Source organism: Haliotis asinina, chromosome 8 (genome assembly GCF_037392515.1).
Source record: "Haliotis asinina isolate JCU_RB_2024 chromosome 8, JCU_Hal_asi_v2, whole genome shotgun sequence".
Lineage (NCBI taxonomy): Eukaryota > Metazoa > Mollusca > Gastropoda > Lepetellida > Haliotidae > Haliotis > Haliotis asinina.
In genome coordinates, this window is record NC_090287.1 from 16,860,480 (window position 1) to 16,881,832 (window position 21,353).

The 21,353-nt window shown below is 38.7% G+C and overlaps 2 protein-coding genes across 21 annotated transcripts in view; both read right to left on the reverse strand.

Moving 5' to 3' along the window:
- Window positions 1-21,353, reverse strand: part of LOC137294895 (ADP-ribosylation factor 5-like) — a 174,852-nt gene that overhangs the window by 128,823 nt on the left and 24,676 nt on the right. The gene's annotated exons all lie outside the window — the stretch shown is intronic.
- LOC137294889 (homeobox protein six1a-like) overlaps window positions 9,740-21,353 on the reverse strand; it is a 96,118-nt gene continuing 84,504 nt past the window's right edge. For 6 of the 20 annotated variants that reach the window (XM_067826039.1, XM_067826038.1, XM_067826046.1 and 3 more), the window contains 2 exons: window positions 13,811-14,474; window positions 9,740-11,143 (listed from right to left, as the gene is read on the reverse strand). In XM_067826039.1, the coding sequence (XP_067682140.1) occupies window positions 10,840-11,143; window positions 13,811-14,474 (968 nt within the window). In that variant the 3' untranslated portion in view covers window positions 9,740-10,839. Of the gene's footprint in view, window positions 11,171-13,810; window positions 14,475-14,758; window positions 14,963-19,886; window positions 20,033-21,353 lie in introns of those variants that run through there. The other 14 variants (XM_067826042.1, XM_067826041.1, XM_067826047.1 and 11 more) reach the window with 8 other exon arrangements.

Below are 21,353 nucleotides of genomic sequence, written 5' to 3' on the forward strand. Positions count from 1 at the left end.
TGTTTCCCTTTATTCTCTGAGGACATGGCGTGTATTCATAGCACATTTAATGCATCAAATGCCAGACTCCACAAGCCATTTTGAAGCGACTGGAGTGAGTCCAAGACCTACGCGCACGCAGGCGCAAGCACGCACGCGCACGCACGCACGAACACACACACACACACACACAAACACACACACAGAGTGATAGTGGAGTATTTCATGATAGTTGATAGTTGAGGTCGTCATGCAAGAATTAGAGGGCCCTTATGAACTGTTAATATTTGTGCGTATCGCTTACCACGTCTTTCTACAGAAGTTTTATTGATGGACATTACCGATACATCGTTGAATGGAAGTCACCTACTGTCGTTCAACAGATGAAGCGTCACCTTTCTGTCGGTGACACGTCACTGAGGTACCGGACCGGACGTTGTATCTCAAGTATTGCAAGACCCCAGACAGTATACCGATGAGAACTAGAGTCAACGCTAGGCAGCGCCCTGGCCGGTGAAGTGTTCCAAAGAATTAGGTCGTATATCACATGTTATATTTCTAATTACACTTTTTCAGTAAAGAACAGAAATTCTAGTGCTTTTGTTGGATGGCGTCTCTCGATTCTCCCCGTCAGAGTCAGGCACCCTATCGCCACACTGAATCATCCATCAAACCCACTCAGCCACCATATCCATAATGAACTAGAAATCTGTACTTTATTTAGACAGTATAATCCCAAATAAAACAGGCGTTACACTTTCTACATGACATTGTGTATACACATTGTATATGATACAATAACTGTGTAATGAATTGTATGGATCAACAAGGTCACATGCATGTGAAGATGCTTTCAGTACCAGGCAAATGAGATCATTTGGCCTAATTGCTGTCATGTGCTACAAGACAATTAAACGAGCAAAATAAAAAAAAAGTTCATCTAAAGCTTTCATTTTGTCAAATGTGAAATGGATAGAAAATAGACTAATTTCCTATATAAGGGACCTGGATCCGCCTGTTTCACTCATCACTCTAAATTAGATATAAATAAACAATTTTAACACTAGTACTCTAGAAACTAACACATTGAGACTTGCCATTATATGTCTGCAGTAAGTCTCATTTTGTCACGTCACAGTGAAACACTATGAATGTATCCTTTTATATCTTAGTTGTTCATAACAGGATAGCGGTTGTGTCACGATTTATTAGCTTTGTGACGAACCTCGGTGATTAAGATAGTTCCGTTTATCAAAAATTTACGACTTTCAATATGTTTTAAAATTATTATTTAATGAAAAAAAACCCGTGATATTCCAGTATATCATTTTGTTTAACGTGTATACATTTGCAATAAACCCCACTCGTTTTACTGACACAGTGAAAGTATACGGTGCTGTGTTTTTTTTAATATGCCACTTCATAAACATCCACTGGTCCAAACATGGTCAAGTCGGCCAAGTAGCATTTCCTTTGTGGGTTGCTCGCACGTTACAGCTCCGTTTCAACTGTTAATGGCATACTTGATTAGAACAAGTTTCTATTTCTCACTTGAGGCCATGATACAGTGTTCCAGCTACATGGGGTGGGAAGGGTTGGAAGGGTTAAAATTGGCCTTCAATAACCCATGCTTGTCTTCAGCTCACAAAATGGGTCGAGTGGTCAGATTCGCTGACATGGTTGACACATATATTGGCGTTAAACGACAAACAAGCAGGAAGGAAGACACGGGACTCCAGTTACAAGGTCTAGACACGGGATTCCAGTTACAAAGTCGAGACACGGGACTCCAGTTACAGGGTCAAGACACAGAACTCCAGCCACAAGGTCAAGACACAGAACTCCAGCCACAAGGTCAAGACACAGAACTCCAGCTACAAGGTCAAGACACAGAACTCCAGCCACAAGGTCAAGACACAGGACCTCCAGCTACAAGGTCAAAACACAGGACTCCAGCTACAAGGTCCAGACACAGAACTCCAGCTACAAACTCAAGACACAGAACTCCAGCTACAAGGTCAAGACACAGGACTCCAGCTACAAGGTCAAGACACAGGACCTCCAGCTACAAGGTCAAGACAGGACTCCAGCAACAAGGTCCAGGTACAGGAAACCAACTACAAGGTCAAGACACAGGACACCAACTACATGGTCCAAGCACAAGGTCTAACATGTTATATTCGGGATTACACTTTCTTAGAAAAGTACAATTCTAGTACTTTTTTTGGGTGGGTCCCATTCTGGAGGTCTAGACACGGGACTCTAGATGGCCATCTGTAGACAGAAAACACTGCAGCTTTGTTTCTCGAACTGTATGGGATTGTTTGGTTCCGTCAGTTCAACAACCATGAAATGAGAGACGTTCATCTCCCGTTCAACCGACTACCATTGTGCAGTTATATTTTCCTCCGATGGAAACAAACTCCAGTCACAAAGCTTTGTTAAATAGGATATTTTGTTCAGCGTAAATGGAAACATTACGTAAAAGACAACATGTACTCCGTTCAGAAGACTTCACACACTCCAAGTGCCTTAAGTTCCACTCCGGGTGTCACGAACATCATGGCACCAATCAAATATTTTTGCCAGGCATATGTGACTTTTCGTTCGATCAGAATTTCGAGTTATAGACAGCAATAACATTCTTTGCTCGTGGATCACAACTTACTTCATTACAATCCATGTTTCGATTACTCCGAGATCGTTAGGACCGAACTGGATAGCTCTGAGGGATGATATAGAAACACACCCCTAAAGCCTCTTATAACCAAAAGCTCAAATTACGTCCTTATTTTACTACAGAAGACACGCGTGTTCTTGAGTTTACTGTACAGCTATTTGGCTATCTCATTAATATTCATGAAGCAAAGCGTGCATACATTATGCATGAAATGCATGATCACGTTCTTCCGTTCCCTGTACCCCCTTAGACGCATCTCGCTGACCTCGTGTCAATCTTGTCAAAATGAATATAAATCTGTGTTGACTCTACTAAGGGGCATTTATTTATCTGACAAAAAGCAGTTGTGGCGTATGTTTCTAAGCGATACCCATACATTTATTATTTCCTTGATCCAAGGACAAAACAAATTCTGAAAACCCACACTATTGTCTTATCTTGACTGAGTTCTTGAATTATATTTCTCTGTTTGAAAAGCTGTGAATGATGATTTTAATGTAATTTTGTTTAATTCATTAACGGCTGAGTAACGAAATAAACCAAACGCTGTAGAAAAACGAAGATACATTTCGTTCATTATTCTTTCAGAAAATGTATGACAAATTCTCTACTATTGAGTTTGTGAACCACAAACGTATCCCTTTGGTAACGTCTAAATGTCACGAGTAATCGCTGCAACTCTTAATCCATAGACGTATGATTTATGAAACATATAATAGCACTTTCATTCAAAAAGTCCTCATATCATTACTTTTGTCCTTTGCCTTTGAAAATTGAATGCCGCTAGACCATTTACCCTGTGTGTCACTGTTTAACAGCTAGTAGATGGTCGTACAGCCTTGCCCTTCATTTAGCCCAATAACGTATGATTTGGCGACGTGCATGTTCACTAAATATGCCATGAAGCCATGCAATATAGTCTGTATCCCTTGGCAATGATTAGACTCACTGCCGGTCAAGAGACAGGTAGACTGTTTATTCAGGCCTCACATTAAGCATATCGTTCACCACTGCGAGGACAAAATATCGTTTTGCATCTAGCCGTTGGTAATACAATCTGCGTCCAAACCATTGGCTAGACGAAATAAGGTGATCTCCAGTTTGCGGGATATAAACAATTTTAAAGTTGAAATTTAAGAAAATCCCTTCCTGAAAACATCTGCAATTAGCCTTTTTGACACCCTTTCTACGCATAGTGTTTTATTCTTCCAAACAGTGAAATATAGAAAAAGTCATTTTCCTTTCACATGGCATTTCGTGGCATTTATGTTACATCGCAATGTAAATATACAATAGCTCAAAACAAGGTTATATCAAGGAAAGTGTGCGTTTCAACTGTCATTTCAACAAATACTTCGACACAACCACTGTTTCGAGACATCGTCAGTTGACTGTATCTTTTACAAGTCACATTCAAAGCAATCAACGAATATCACCACACTCACTATGCACTAGTTCGATAATAGTCTAAGTTTTGAAGCTAATCTGGTTATGGCGAAGCTGGGTGTGTTAAGTATCAACAATGAGGTATGGCGATCTTATAGAGTTCTTTATATTGAGCTCTCTGTTTTATTCTTGTAGTGAAGAAAATGTAAATTATATATGACTATTGTATGTGAGATGTTGTTGAAAAGGACGTCGAGAACAAAAAAGAACCACATTTATGACAATAATACTAAAGCTGTTTTCCTGGCGTGTTTCTCGATCTACTGAACATGCTGAGTACTATAGTTTACTCGACCTTTAAGACGTTGTATTTCCCGTTGAATCTTTGGCATTATTGTCTGGTGTCGACATTGTGTATAATACGATGTTTTCCAAAGTCGACTGTATTCGAGTTAACGCTCATGGGGAAGGTCGATGGATTTTCAAAAACATCAGTTCTGGGGCTAGCCAGGGCTACTGCCAACGGCCAACTAATGTCCCGAACCATCCACCAGTCAATGTATACACATACAGCCCAATCCAATGCAAAGAAAACTTGCAGTCGTCGCTTAACGGTGGCAAAATGACACCAAGTTCATGAAAATATTCACTTGGGTAGCAAAATATACTTTTCTATAGGCGTCAAAAACTTCAAAAGAATCGGTTCTTGCCAATATCGCGCAATGTTTTTCTTAAGATCCAAGAACAATTCCCACGCAGGTTTCCGACAGGCACAACACTCGCATCTGGCGCTTGTACCATTCAGAAACATATCGGGCCGTATTCACGAAGATCACTTTCGGTCTGGGTCTACCCAGGAAAACCTTTTGCGTTGCTTTCTCTGTTCTTGTTGTAATGAAGCCGAAAATATCTATTCTTTTTTTTAAAATGGAATTGGAATGTATTGTTTAAACTGACGTTTAGTTGAATCCAGACAGGAATAAATTAGCATGTCTATTTAAATCAAACGGTTTTGTTTCGAACGTTATATGTGTATGCATTGGGTATTACTACGACATAATGAGATATCCATTACAGGTAAATGAGATATTTTTCCACTTAGTACACCTATTTGTACCCATGCTAATTACCCCAATACTTAAACGAACACATGCATATCTAGGGTGGGACTACTTATTTGTATGGACATATTGTGTGTGAAAAAGCATAATAATCTAAGTCTTGATTAGCTTATATAATGTTGACTTTCAATGCGTTGAAAGGGTTAAAGTGAACCTCTTCAGCCATATAAATTTAAAGCTTGAACCACATCGTCCGGGGGTATGTAGAAGAGGGCTCTGCTCATCCCAGCTTGTAACTGATACTTAACAACAACACGCCGAGAACAGCTACCTGGGAGAAGGTGAATTGTGTCACAGGGATACCTGTTTCAGACGTATCGATAAGGTTGGACGAAATAAAGTTAACTCCTGATTGAACACACGTTCTAATGTTTACATAAAATAAATTTGTATTACAAAGAAAGCATACTAATTCAACAGGTAACAAAGGGGGATGTTAAAATATGTATTTATAAAAATCGAATCAGACAGAATTGCTTCTGAAATAACACAATTGTGATCTGTAAAAAATGTAACTTTAGAACCTACATAAATTAAACACGATTTGTTTTCTGATTGACGACGAGCTTATTGGCTGCTATTTCTATTAATATGTAGACAGTTAACAAGATTTAGTAAAGAAAAATACAAGCGACAATAATAAGCTGGACGGGATACATTTTGCTAAAATGTTGAATGTTGCATGCATTCATTGGACTATAGATTGTTGTATGTTCATGTTGTTGTTTACGTGTGCCTGTATATATAACTAATTTGAGAAGAGAGATATTAGCCATGATTCATTGCAATAATTCTGTTCCCAAATAAATGAGATGTCACTCCTGGTTCTATTATGTCAGTGTAAAGACAAATGTGATTTCTAAGGGATATCGATCTACAAATAAAGCAGGTATTAATATAAACTACTTCCTGGCAAGCAAATAAGCTTCGAATGACATTAATTATCCAACAGAGCAAATTAATTAACTTGTCTGTTGAAAAACAATCATTTCACAGAACTGATGATAGGAAACCATTATTAACAGGCTTCGTGGCGTGAAACTTGCTCAATTACATCTCCAGTATAGCGTAGCCAGATCAATCAGCCTGATCACATTCACAGATCTTCTGCAGCCATAAAATAACTCGTGTATGTTGCACGGAGAATTTCAAAAATGTTCGACTATTCGTTGTGATTTCTTCCAATAAATAAATTTACATGAAATTAAGTTTCTGATTGAAAACTGAAAACTGGAGACATTTTAATAATGCCCATTGATATGGGTTATCTTTATCGTGCATCCTCTGCTTATGGCTATATTTTACATTCATTCTGACACCACTTTAAACTCACAAATAAACCTAACATCTTTTTTTTAATTTCCTGAATTAATGTAATATGTATATGCTCTAGTCTGACAGAGATTCAAAAGTCGCCCAAGTACCGATTGATAAAGCGTAATATCTACCTTTAGTATTAAGATTGAAGAGTGTTTCTGTCTGTGTCGAAAGCGATATTAACATGATAATCATCTTTAACACAGACAAAAATCTATGTTTAGATAATGCCCATATTAACGAGAACGGAGGATGTCTTCTGGGTAACTAATTACTTTTGTCAACTGTCCTCATTAGCCCGACACCTGGGGAACCACTTCAGGTGTGCTAATAACCCATTACTGACTGCAAACCATAGCGTTCCATCCCGTCTTGATTAAGATTAATGAGGTATGAGCGTCTGGTAGGAGATGGGGAAAGGTAGGGATGTGGCGGCAACATCAAGGTGATCAGGAATTGTCATTGTGTATGGTTTTTTCTCTGAGATGAAGCAGGGCAATGGATCGAAGATTCGTATTGTTTTAAATATTAAGCGAAGATAATAGTTTTTTTTAACACTATCGACTTTAAAACTGATATTTGTATTATCGTCGTAAAGAGAAATGGATTAAAATGTTTCTTTATATTCCAAGATAAATTACATATTTGCATGTACATGTAGCGCACGGATTTGTTAGTATAAAAAATTCTGAAATATACTTAATTGGGGCAAATGTATATGTTAGAGGATATATTTGAAATGTCTAATACAGTGATACGACAACAACATTGGAGTCAAACGATTATTATATGGAAGTTGTTTTTAAATATTGTTTGGACAAGTGAAACTAACACATACTAACTGAAGTAAATATGGATCTGAATTTAGAACCCATAGTTTTATAATTTTAATGTCTTCTAAATAGTGACGATAAATTTAGTTTGTAAAATAATTGCCTATAAATGTTGAATAGTCAAGAGATATTTAAATTTAAATATAGTCTAGGTACGGACGACGTATATCTGACGAGTGGAATGTACAAATCAGTTTTGAATAAATTTAAATGAGTATTTAAACATTATTCGTTCCATCTGTCGCAGCGAATTACAGAGTATATTTCGCAGGACTCCCAACATTGAGAACACCGACCACAGATATGGGTTTAATTGTTCGAAATGTCATTGTGATTTCCCGAAATAGAATGAGTCATTATTCTATCAAGTGTGTTGAATATATCACTAAACCCAATATCACCACATCCGTAAAAAACACAACGAAAATGTATATAACAAAATGGCGTGTCAATAAAGGTTAGCGGCTGTTAACACCTAATTGAAACTCCGCTTTTAAACGGCAACATGTGCTCTTGCTTTATGTTGGGATATTTAATATACAACACAGGCTATTGATTTTTGACTCAAACCTCATAAGCCTTGACATACATAGGAGTCAGAACCAACAGAGGTGATCCCAGATACAAACACTAATTCATAGATGTTAGCTGTTGGTTTCATTAATGCTGAGGGGCTACACAGCAGTCTGTTTCATACAAGCGATTATTGAATGTTTACCGAATTATTCGGATGACTGATCCCATGGACATATATTTCCTTGCAATTTGACACTTTAGTGATGTGAGAACTACTCAACCATGAGAGAACCTCTATTTGGTGCGCGGAAATATGCAACACATATATACACAAATAACTCGATTAATATTGCGCATCAGTCCGTGTTTATCACTTAGAATAAAGCCAGGACTAATGTGAACATGTGGTACTTACTTATAAGTAAATATAACAAATGATTTAATCGGTAATGAAAGATGCATTTCCTAATTCATGTTAATTCTATACATAATTTGACACCGTATGAACATTTGTTGAAATGCATTTAAAATTGGTATGTGTGACAAACTCCATCGAAATGATTCGTGTTAAATAGACAAACACTTTGTACTCATTCCAAAGCTGTATTGATCTATAATATTGTTTTTGGAATCAATATTAACATGTTGAATATTGTGTCATCAGCAGGTCGGGTGTATAGAACGTAGTTTAGTAACAGTTGGTTAAACATCCAATAGTTTGGTATAATATTCGAAATGAAATGGGACTTGATTATTAAACCATATCTCTTAGTGATAGGAATATATGTGCATATATTAAAAATACCTGTATCATAAAGAGACAGGTATGATATAGTACTTATGATATCATTTCATTGATCATTTTATTTTTTTAAGAACGGATACTGATGACAACGAAAAGTGTACACTCACTTGTTGATATGACAATAATAATAAACGCTGTAACCATCCACTCAACCCAGGATCTATAGACAGGGACTGTAAATTGATATTAGAAGCAACCTGGAAAACCAATTTTGTTTTTTACCACAATACATCCAAACCAGCACATGAAGAGAATATATTTATGGAGACAAGCTATTTTTGAAACCATGAATTCTTACATCCCTGACTGATGAATATGGATATATTTTATGAAGTATTTGGATGGAAAGTATCATGATTTTAAATTTACTAAAGGACAGGCCTCCATTATTCATCCTCACCGGGATTTCAATGGTAGGAATATCATTGTGATCGTCTAGGCAATTAAAGCAAGCTGTATGAAGTTGATAAAGTCAAAGGTAAGGCTGTGTTTTTTTCAAGTTGTCTTGATGGCCTCGAAGTATTTTCCTTATTCTCGGTTTTTATTTGTTTCATATTGTTATAGGAGGTCGTGCCTATGAGGACATCCTTTGATCCAAAGGCAGTGCAGGATGTGAATCAAGCAAGTATCTGACGTGACAGAAGGATGTAGACCGAGCTGTATTTTTACCTGTACGGAAGTCTAAGAGGTTTATAGTATATGTTCTGATGGAGAGAATAGGAACCAAATTCATAATAACACGCATAAGGAATTTGTGCTGCCCCTATATTTACCATATCATAAGGAATATCTGTAGAGACTTTTCGTGATGTGTATCACTGCACCAGATGCTTTGATATAATCTCTCCATAGATTATCTGTGATCTGGAATCTTTGTGAGCTTGTATTAAGTTTGAAATATGATTTTATTAGCAGATAATCAACATGGATATGCAATCCACAACGATCACAACTACAAACTGTTGATACATCAACGGACGACTATTCTTGTGATGGTGATAAATGTTTAGATATTGCAAAGAAAAAAACCCAGATAATTAAACAGACATATTATTTGTTATATAAACACAAACAACAATGAAACAAAAACGAAAACAACTGGTAAATTCAATCTATATTTATGGCATTTTCAATGAAAATCTTTGGACGTTATGGAACGGTATATGCAACGTATGGTGGTCGTGATATGATTCTTCAACTGCAGCAATCAGAGTTGACAGAGTGGTGTTGGACAAAAAATGACATAATCTCAAAAATTGGTCAAAACACTGTCTCTCTTCTCTATGGACAAAAAACATAGTCACGTAAATCAGACGGGGAATCAGAACTCGGTTCCCTGGGTGTTGTTGAGGGTCATTCCATTACAAGTGATCTAATTAGTACAAGAAGGGAATTTGGACAATACGATAAATTAAATTCATTCTAGAACATTTGAACCATATGATGGTCTGAGAACACATAAATGGTGGATTCCACCTAGTCTAAGATTGTCTGTTTGCACTGTTGTAGCACTGACCATGCTTTGAACTGTGGAGAATGCAATGGATTCCTTACCAGCCTCTCTAGTTTCTCATAGTTCTATAGTTCGTGGTTATGGTCCAAATACTGTTAGACATTCACTTGTATCCCCAACAAGCGCTGTACATACATTTACTAGGCTAAGCTGCTACTGCCTCGACTCGCTTTGATGCAAACGAGACACACAGCCGGAGTTCCTTTTCCAACCACAACTGAACAAAATCCATTTACACAAGATGTCAAATACCTTCTTTTGAGTACAAGTTACTTCTTTCGACACGAAGTGCGGGTAAAGGTTATGGTCTCTGTTCGTTTTGAGGCACAATTCTAGATTCTTGACACTACCTTGCTTACAAAAGCAGGCTCAGTTTTCCTCAAACGAACATGGAATTATGGCATTGGTAGAATTTTAATCACGTTATCTCTAACCGTTATCAATCGCTTCAAGAAAACGTCTCCATACCTCCCGGATCGACTCCCAGGACGAAATCAAAACATTTCAACCCGACTCGCATCGAGCAGACGACAGGGAGCGAGGGAGAGAAGCGAAGCGGCGTACCGGCAGCCGTGGCGATTAAATCAGATCAGGCAGACGACAGAATGGAACACAGCCTTGGTTTTTTCTTTGGGACATTTTTCCAGAGCACCAATTGAGATGAAAATCAGTCAGTTTCAATCACTCTTTCATAACGCTTGATAGTCCGTTAACATTTGCCCAACATCGTTCGCCGACCCGTTATTCATACCAACCACCCCCGTCACTCCTTGTCCCACCCCCGGGTTGTGGGGTAGCATGTTTTGAAGCAGCGCTCCTCCTGGTAGGGCTGAAGCTTTTTGCAAATCTGTGTAGATTGAGGGGGAGGTATGGTGTGGAGGAGAGGCATCATCTAGTTTAGTCTGTCCATTTACTGAGTCTGAGTTCCTTTCCTCTTTGATATCATCGGAAGGCGATCCAGGGTCTTGGCCAGGCGGAAGAACACCATCTCTGCTGATAGAAGACAGGAAACTGTCAGGACTGCATTGCAGACACGACAGTGAACAAAATGAATAATTTTTCAAATTAAAAGCAAAACTCAAACATTTTAAGCCAAATCAACATATAACAACATACATATAGCATAATACCTTACCAGTTTGTGTTAAGGACTTTATGGTATGCTTTGCATCTTATAGATACTGAAGTTATTATTTTTTTTATTACAGAATATTATTATTTTTATTATTATCCATGTTCCTGATGTAAAGACTTAGTTCTAGTAAATAATTAATTTTACTGGGTTTGAAAGAAATTGTTATCACTGTTTCCAAACTTAATCTCAGATCTGACAGAAGTGATTAATCTTCTAAAAATATTTGACCTTAAAACCCAAAGCTCAACGTGGCCTTTAGTACAAAAACTCTCTCTGAACAGACACCACACAGGAGCCTGGTCAGACTACCTTCTTTGCAATGCCTTGCAATAGCCATATCAAATTACCTCAAATCAAATACTTTGTGAAGTATTCGAATACTGAGCCAGTAATAATTCTGCTTTGGGACATATAAAGGGAACAGATTTTCCGGCATTTTTGCAAAATTAACGGTAAAAGAAAAACGTTTCATAACCATATCTCGTTTTTACCATCGAAATATCCAATTACAATAGTTTCATGTTTTTAGTATAGTGTGCTGTAGTACATCTAACATATTTTCAATATTGCCAACATTGCAAATATACTGACAACACCAATTGAATAGTTGATATTCAAACAAAAAAATATCGGAAGCAAAAATGTTTGGATGCTTTGAACTGTGTGACAGTAGTAAATGATGAAAAGCAACGTATGACTCCTCACTTAATGATAATAAGGAATCTGCCCGACTACTCTTGCCCTTCCTCTGAAAATCTGTTCCTTATCTTCTAGGGGGAAATAAAATCAAAAATAGTTTCACGCTCTGTAATTGATTACAGGTTAGAGCTAATATTAACAACAATCCAACCTAAACATGCATCTTATCTTTCTTAACGTAACATTGCATCATAGACCTTCACGAGGCAATTAGTGGTGAGAAGAGCTTTGTGTTTATACGTTAACTACAACGTTACGCGGGACCACGTGGTAGAAATGACAGCTCAAAATAATTAACACACTGATTTGTCATCTTTATGCTTGTACTGGGGCGTCGAAAGTCATAGACATTCTCCTGTGTTCTCAACCCCGGCACAGTGTGTAAATTACGGTAGAGCATTTGCGGGTAAACATTTCTCACGGGCAGTTAATAAATAAATATTTACCTCTTAACATATGGTGACTAAAAATGATCAAAATACACTCAACGAACCAAATATTGTATGCATACAGAAAAATATTATTATTTCAGAAATACCCAAAATGAAATTCGTTTGATGAGTGATTCTGCTGTTTTGTGAATGTTTTCTAAGATTGTGAGTTTAGGGTATCACATTTCAAAACAAGACATAACATGGCTGTAAATTCATTGATTTTCTCCGTAGAAATATCGATTCGCATATTTATTTTATTTTAGTAGGCTATTCGTTTAATTATTTAATTCATTCTGTATGTTTGGTGATCTTGGGAAGGAGAAATCGTTTCCATTTTCTAGAGGTTTAGTGTGACTATTGACCAAGCTGCCTGCACAATTTCCGATTTTTAAAGCTTCCACTCCTAAAACATTCTGCCATGTCGCCCTGGACATCTGAATTCGTGCTGAGAATTATGTCTTTGAAAGATTGTCGACACAAAAACCTTGGTCCGCCATCAGACAAAATCGAAATAATTCAAGGGGGATGGCACGAAATCTGGTAACATGAGCTTATTGAGATTGCCAGCCTGAGAATTAGGTTTGGAGCTGAATTTTTCATATAATGGCATCGACAAGAACGGTGGTAATTAGAGAAAATTTTCTGCTTTTTAGTTAAAACTGACGTGGTTAAGTTATCACAATCCGTTAATGATGTCAAATGTTTGTTATTCGTCATCGTTATTACCCGTCACATACTTCTAATAATTGCCTCTTGTAGTAGCCACAAAGGAGCACCATTTCTCTAAATTTGACGTATCCTAAGAGTTCTTAACCAATTTCAAAATCGAAAATGAAATTTGGGCGTTTGATAAACCATCTAAAATATAAAACCATACTTAGTTGATTAAAACTGACTTTCCATTGTTATGTATCACGAAAATGAGCTAAAATATTTGATAATTATATTTGTTTATACATATAAACAAGGGCGTTGAATTTCAGTTTTTATAAGTGTATTTAGTATTTTCTACATATTAATAATTCACCAGCTGTTGCACAAATCGCCAGTACACAAATAGGAAAAAAAACAAACAGTTTAGAAATTCGTGTGAGCTGAAAATTGCTATGTAAATACAATTATACACAGAGCCCAATAAGGGTAATCTAGTTCCGCTTACAGTCGTAAATAGAACTGCTCTTCACATCTACAGTGGAATATATACACCAGCCTACAGATAACGATAGTTAACCATGTTCCCTGCTAAATATTGCAATCACGGAAATTGAGGGTCTCATGGCGGAAGTTAGCGATTTGTAAACAATCAAGATGTCCGACACATTTCAAAAGGCAGAACCTACTCACAGAATGGACTGATTTTCGTCAAATGTAATCTCAAAAGGGGCACATTACCTGTCCTTTGCCTCTGCGGCTCGGTCCCGTTGTCGCCGGTTTTTAAACCAGTTGCTCACTTGTGTTGTGGTGAGGCCCGTGGCCTCGGCTAGCTCCCTCTTTTCTCGTGGGGAAGGGTAGGGGTTATGTCCATACCATTCCCTCAGTACCGTCCTGGACTTTTCTTTGAAGCAGTAACTCGTCTCCTCTCCGTCCCAGATCGTCCTGGGAAGGGGAAACTTCCTCCTGACTCTGTATTTTCCCACGGCTCCCAACGGCCGCCCTCGAAGTTTCTCCGCTTCAATGTAATGGGCTTTTAACCACAAGGCTTGAAGCTTAGGGTGGTTGTGGGTAGAGAATTGGTTGTTTTCTAAGATTTTGTACAGTTCTTTGAAATTTCCCCGGTGAAAGGCAACAACTGCTTTTGCTTTAAGAACACTTTCATTCTTGTGGAGATGCTCACAGGCCGGTAGCGACCATAAGAACCGAGCGAGTCGGTCTATATTTCCGCCTTGTTGTAAAACTTCACACACACACGCAACTTGCTCCTGTGTAAATCCAAAGGATGGCAACATGGTTGGGCCCCCGGCCGATGGTGATCCTACATTTGTCGGGGCTTGGTGTTCATGGAGCATTGCAGCCGGAACGTTCGGAAACGGTCTCACTGCAGATCCGTTTTGGAACACTGGAAAAACAAGAAAGGTAGATTGAGTTACTTCTAACTGAGCTATTGCGTTTCACTGTGACATGGCACCGTGGCCTTCTGCTGGCCGCTGATTGGCTCTGGCGCGCGACCCCATGGATATATCGTTATTCACACAATGCCTGTGAAAATCCATCGCCATAGCAACAATGTCAATCATGAAACCCGACCCATCAAGAGGCGTGGACGAGTTTCGCCAGCTGAGAAACACTCGGGCCGGGCGATTGTGTTTCAACTATCGGTCGGGGTGGAGAAGCACTACTTACGATTCGTAATGACAGAGGGGAAGACTAGGCAGCTATATAACTCCGTAAACAGCACAGCTAATTGTCCCCGACATTCTTGTGACAATCGTCTGGTGACGGAAGGTGTTTGTGTCCCTAATGCCGATCAGCACCGTGAAATGAACCCGAGTCTATGCTGAGCATGGTTCGTTCACAACAGCTAACTGCACAATGTCTCAAGTCTTCCCCAACCCTACCTGGTGAAAGACCTGATTATATTTTGAAAGGAATTTTATAAAGAATGACTGGTGAGAATCGCTGGGCTATGATACCCGCCGAGCAGTGACGCGGAGAGATATTAAACGCGATATGACTCCATGATGCCTCGTGTAAAGAGGGGATTTCGAGAGGAGAATAGCTTAAAGAAAAATAAACAATGCTCCAAATTGGTTCCATAGAAACCGAGGCAAGATTGGCTAAAATGCGTAACGAATTGGTTCCCGGCCTGTAAATGCAGGGACAATATTACTGACACTATTCGCAAATGTGAGAAATAAATAAACTGTGAACAACAGGGAACATCAATATTTATACATTAACATGCGTTGCAGATTAACTGACGATAAAATGAGTTTGTGCGGACGTTTTCGGCAGGGGGTCCCTTGACAACTAAGGAGACAGGTTGGGAAGACAAGAGGACAGGACCCTTTCACAGCGACGGGCAAATCTAAATAGGAGCCCCGCAGGGATCGTACTGTCTGGTGGATTCATCAAGAATTGCCTCTCCCCCAAGGCTGGGGGATCATATTTCGTATCTCGAGCCGGGCAGGGTTTGACTTATTCCCATGCCACATTCCCCTTCCACTACGACCCTATTTCAGGCCCCATGATCGACGACCAAAGACCATGAAGAATTTCCCTTAAAACATCCTTCACCACTTCACAACCGTGACATTTAAACGACAAAAAGAATCTGACAACTCGTTCAGCTTTCTCTGCAGGACCCTACCTCTACTCTTTATCCATTTTGGTCTCTCTAAAGTCAACCGTTGCTCTTTTCTCAATCATTTTCCACCCATGTATCTGTACGTCTGGTCTGGAAAACCCGTGGCGGGAAAAGCAGACGACGCTTTACACACACGGGATATCGGATGAGCGATCGGGTGAATAACATTTAGGATCGTTGACACTTACGGGGGTGGACCACCAGCATATACTAATCACGTCTAATCAGAAGTATGGAGCCATATTAGATCGTGGTAAGTTTCATTACATCGCGGGAAAATGGACATTCATGCTAAGCGGGAGCGGTGCGCAGACGACTCGCGAGGCAGGGACACCAAATTAATCCAAACGCAAACTACTGTCAACATTTCAGTCCATAGATATTTACTTTGGCCATTGTCACCCGCCGTTGTGTACTAACACTCAATAACGACCTATATTTATTTCTTAATCAACTTACGACAAGTAAACAGTATGTGCTCCCAGGGTAAACACAAAGAGAACGCGAGGAATACAGAAGACTAAGATTTGCTTTTCCTTTCACTACTTAAAACGGACCACATGGGGCGGGGAAATCAAACATGTCCTCATATTCGAGGTACACAAAACAAATATTTAGTTTCTGTGCACACCAGAGTCTACTCGACATTACTGGATAATGCTAAATGGTAAACATAAATTTCATAAGCACCATAAGCAAATTTTCGTTTCGTATGTTATGAAAATCAGTCAAAAATAGCTAGACTGGTGACAAATGAAGATTGTCTGTGGAAACCATGCCTTACCAAATTATTTAAAAACCTGTCGAAAAACGTCAACAATAGTCTTCCAGTACCGACAGGACACGATTCGTATTAAAACGACATTTAAAGACCCCTTCCAAACAAGAAGAAAATAAATATCATCACGGACACAGAAATAATAATTGCAACCTAACGATTGGAAGATATCATATTTCATTTTTACGATACCCGCATAATTGGTACTTCTATTATTATGATTACTACAATTTTTTTATCATCGGGGCGACATATGGGCCTCTGGATGTCGGGACAAGTCTCGGATGGGACTCCCACCTCCCAGTACCCCAAGGTCAACATCGGCCGAACGCGAAGTCAGAGACCACGCCCACTTTACACAGGGGAAACTCTACTTCTTTTGCCATTCCCGACGACCGGGTACATAAACGGGTGTCGAAGTTCGCCCGTGTTCGGTGTATTGGCTTTGTGCGGCACTTTGCTCTACATGTAGCTTTGTAAATGTTGGTGCATTAGCGAAGGCCCCTGGTTCTGAATTCCCGCCCCCATTACCGTTCGCTATTGTTCGGGCCCGGTCGGTCAATATTTTCGGACTGTGCGTGAAGAATGCCCCCGTCATTGAGAGATAGAGGTTCCGCATAGACCATCAATCTCTCACGTAACCTTCAGTGTCCACTTCAGTTCACTTTCGCGCTAATATTTACGTTATTACATTGTGGTTAAAAAAGAGCGTGTGTCATTAAAATGTGAATTTAATTTGAACACATGTTCTAAATTAAGATGGGATTGACAGGGCATAATAGTCAGTGAAGTTTCATCATATTTAAAGTTTAATTATTGTCCATCATGATGAAAGATAGCATTTATTGGTTTGTTCGTGTGTTGAAGCGTACAGGTCTCGCAGAAATATAATTCCTCTAATAATTTCTCATTACAGTCTCAGTATTGTTAGAGACGTGTTGCGAATAAAGTAAATACTTGGAAGGAAGCCGAAAATAATTTCAATTTAACAGCTTACTGATGCCTATCAGATAATTCCAATACAATTTCCAAGCAATGGAAATACGAATCATTCCGTTTGATAACTAGATTATGATAATTGGCTACAATTTTAGAGATCAATTCATATTAAGACAATTTCAATGAAATACCTACATGTGCGTGCGTTAACATGCCCGTGTAGTGGGCAGTATGTTCTATACCAACTGAAATGCAAAACGCCTATTGCTAGGTTGTATATACTTCTAAGTATAGCGGATTTATATAAAGCTTGTAATCATCTCTGACAGTGGTGTCAATTTCAGGGTTTACTTCAGTGAGTGACAGGCCTATCTCAATGGGTCAGGCGAGCCGGCGCAGACAGGCCAACCCACAGTTGTACATTGCATGCTATATACATGACTAGCTGTAATCAACATCGTTGTGTTCGTTTGAAGACTGTGTGTAAACAAGTTCAAATTTGTGCTGTCATTTGAGCATAACTACAGTAATGTCACGTGATAAGCGGCGTAATCACACTGCTAAGCTATGCTACGTTCTCGCTACATTACGTTTGTTAAATATGGCCATGAGCCATTTAATCATTACATTACTAACGCGAAGCAGCAAAGAAAAACAAATGATTTCAATGGTTATGTTACATACCTTTAAGGAAACAAATAATTTAACTTAATGTAATTGAGACATTCTTTTAAAAACTTCAACTGTGAGTAAAACTGGTGAACAGATGATGAGCAATATTAAGCAGAGACCATATAATCTATCATGTGGTCTCTGTATTAAGTAACGTATGAAACAGAATTGTGTGGGATTCTGGTTAAAAGTATGATATACAACAGTATACCAAATTTTAGATTAAGACCCCCAAGTGCTAATATTTGAAATCAAAATAGCAACAAGATAAACGAGTAAACGTCTTTACATATAGTGTCTCTGTAGACGTCTCATGGTGTTATAAATTAATAATTATCACTCCTAGCGAGCTTCGATAATACAGCTTGATTTTTTCAGTTTCCATTAAAAATACATTGTCATAAATAATCAACGCCCGAACCGGCCAACCCTCCAAGTGAGTCTACTTCAGTCAATCATTATCGATTTCAACTCCCGATTTTCTAAGTCGCTTGTTTAAACGCTATACTCTCTAAATACTACCAAATGTTACATCAATCGATATGTTCTCAACGGTAAAATGAACAAGTTTTTAAAGATCAATGTAATTATCAACGACATATAATAAGAATGAATATACACTCGTAGCATGCTGCCGGTATCCTTTTGTCTTTCAAGGACGAAGTGTACTTTTCAAGGCAACTCTTTGTCTGTTATAAAATCAGTTAGTGAATTTTTCGAACGGACAATTAGTCCGGTCGCTACAGTGAAAACTAAAATAGCAGATAATGATTCACTTTAAATGAAATCCATGTGTATTGTGACAGATATAGTGTGTACCATATTGACTGTCAACGCCTTCAAACAACAACGTATATCATTTTGACGCCATGGATTCCATTCTCTGTATACAGTTTTACGTTTTATAACGCGACACATTAATTAGTGTAAGAATATGTATATAAGTATAAACCTTAATATATATTTAGGCTTGTGTAGAAAGAACACGAGTAACGTATTAGACCGTATTGAATCCAATGTGTAATCATTTTTAACAATATCATTCAGTAAGTGCTGCTACTGCTGCTGCTGCTGCTGCTGCTACTACTACTACTACTACTACTACTACTACTACTACTACTACTACTACTACTACTACTACTAGCGAATACATTTCGAATTGTTATTAATATGCTATTTTGGAAACCAAACAGAGGGACCACACATTCCCGCATCGCCAATGTTACGGCTGCTCCTGCTGCTGCTACTGCTGCTACTACTATTGCTGCTGCTGCTGCTACTACTACTACTACTGCTGCTGCTACTACAAATGATATTATTGATATTAATACAATTAATTACTTCAATGCCCTTCTTTAAAATGAAACAAAAAGACCCCTCACAGGACTACTACTACTACTACTACTACTACTACTACTACTACCAAAGGTATAAAGAATACAAATAATTATAAAGTTATCAAATTTGAACTCAAACAGAGACCGTCTCAAACCCGCCTTAAGGCACTTAACGATTCAAAAACTGTTGTAAAAATACTGTTCATGAGAATAAAGCGACGCCCCACTCATCAACAAAATAACATCAACAACCACGATCACTAAAGCAAAGCTAAACTCGCGATTAACATCAATATCTAAAAACAATTGGTCCTAAGCCACGGAGCCTATCGACTCCACGGGAGCAGAGTCGCCTTAATGTCACGTACGTTTATATGATCAACAGAGGACGTGACAATCAAGTTTCTCAATAAAAATCCTTTGTATAAAAAGTCTTACCTGACGACGGGAGGATGCTATTAACAAACTGGTCTAAACTATCATGATCGTCCAAGAAATCGACATGAGAAGCTAGGCCAACCATAGTTCTGATACGATAGAGCAACTCGACAACGTTGTCTCACGAAGCACGTCCGATCATCTCTGAAACGTAGCAGCTGTTTTACGCATATTTGTAGAAATTTGTTCAATATACTGAGTTTGACACGAGCGGATAAGCATGTTCAAATAATTTGCACCTGAGTGTGAGATTGGGAGTCGCGGTGGCAATACCCTGCGGAGAGCTTGAGCGCGACTGTGGGTGGCACAGGGGAATTACCCTGGCGGGAGTATAATGTCATGTACAAGTGTATTGGGCGGGTACGGCTCCTTACAGCGTTGTTGGAAAGCGGTCTTTGGAGCTTTGGCGATCGAAATAGAATAATGGTCTGTGTATCCATGTCACTACTCAGTATATTCCTCAGGAATACAGATGGTAAGAATCGGGGTAGGAATGAATAAAAAAGTGGGAGGGGCAGAGGGGGTCGCCCCATTTGATTTTCGCATTTTGAATTAAATCGATTAAATACGTCACATATGAATAATAGAGGCACTCGAAATACACGCAGGGTGTCTCTTGCTACTGATTGTTTAGACAAGTGCGGTGGTATTGGGAGTTCGAGTAGATTGGCGTCCTACCTGGTTACCGTATTTTATTTTTTCCAATGCAGATGACGTGTATTTGTAACTCCCAGTCAGGTACATTAGAACATCTACATGACTGCATGTATTCACTTATCACTTCACCCCACTATGTAAACATAAACTGAAAACTGTATAACCTTGAAGTTAACAGCATACAATGACATATTAAAAACACACCAGCTCGCCATATGTGCTTTATCAAGTTCTTTTATTTGGGTACCGAAGAGGCCATAGGGCTAAAGTATACAAGAGTGTACAGTCACGTAATATGTAAAACAGATGTGCTTCATCACTACAACGGCTGTCTGTCATCGAAACATCGTGTTCTTCTAAACACCTAAATACACACGAAAACGCGTACACACACATATACTCAAAAACACACATACACACATTCACCTTAATGCTCATCTATGACACAGATGACTTGCAAAATACGCGTTACAAACACACATATTGGTTAGTCTGCCTGCCTGTCTGTCCGTGTGTGGGCAAGGGCGCGCACACACGCACGCGCGCGCACACACACACACCATAATGCAAACAGATCCTATTTTAGCACTGATATCAGCATTCCAAGATACGACTTGTGACGTCATAAAACAGAATTACTGAATTCAAACGGCCGTGATAAGTACGCGAAAACCCCGTTTTATCCAGCTCTTTCAATCATATCAATTATGAGAGACGAATTCTATGTACGAAAATCATCTAAAAAAACACAGCATAAATCCAGACATGAAACATATCATATAAAGCAATTTTTCATGTTAATGAAATATA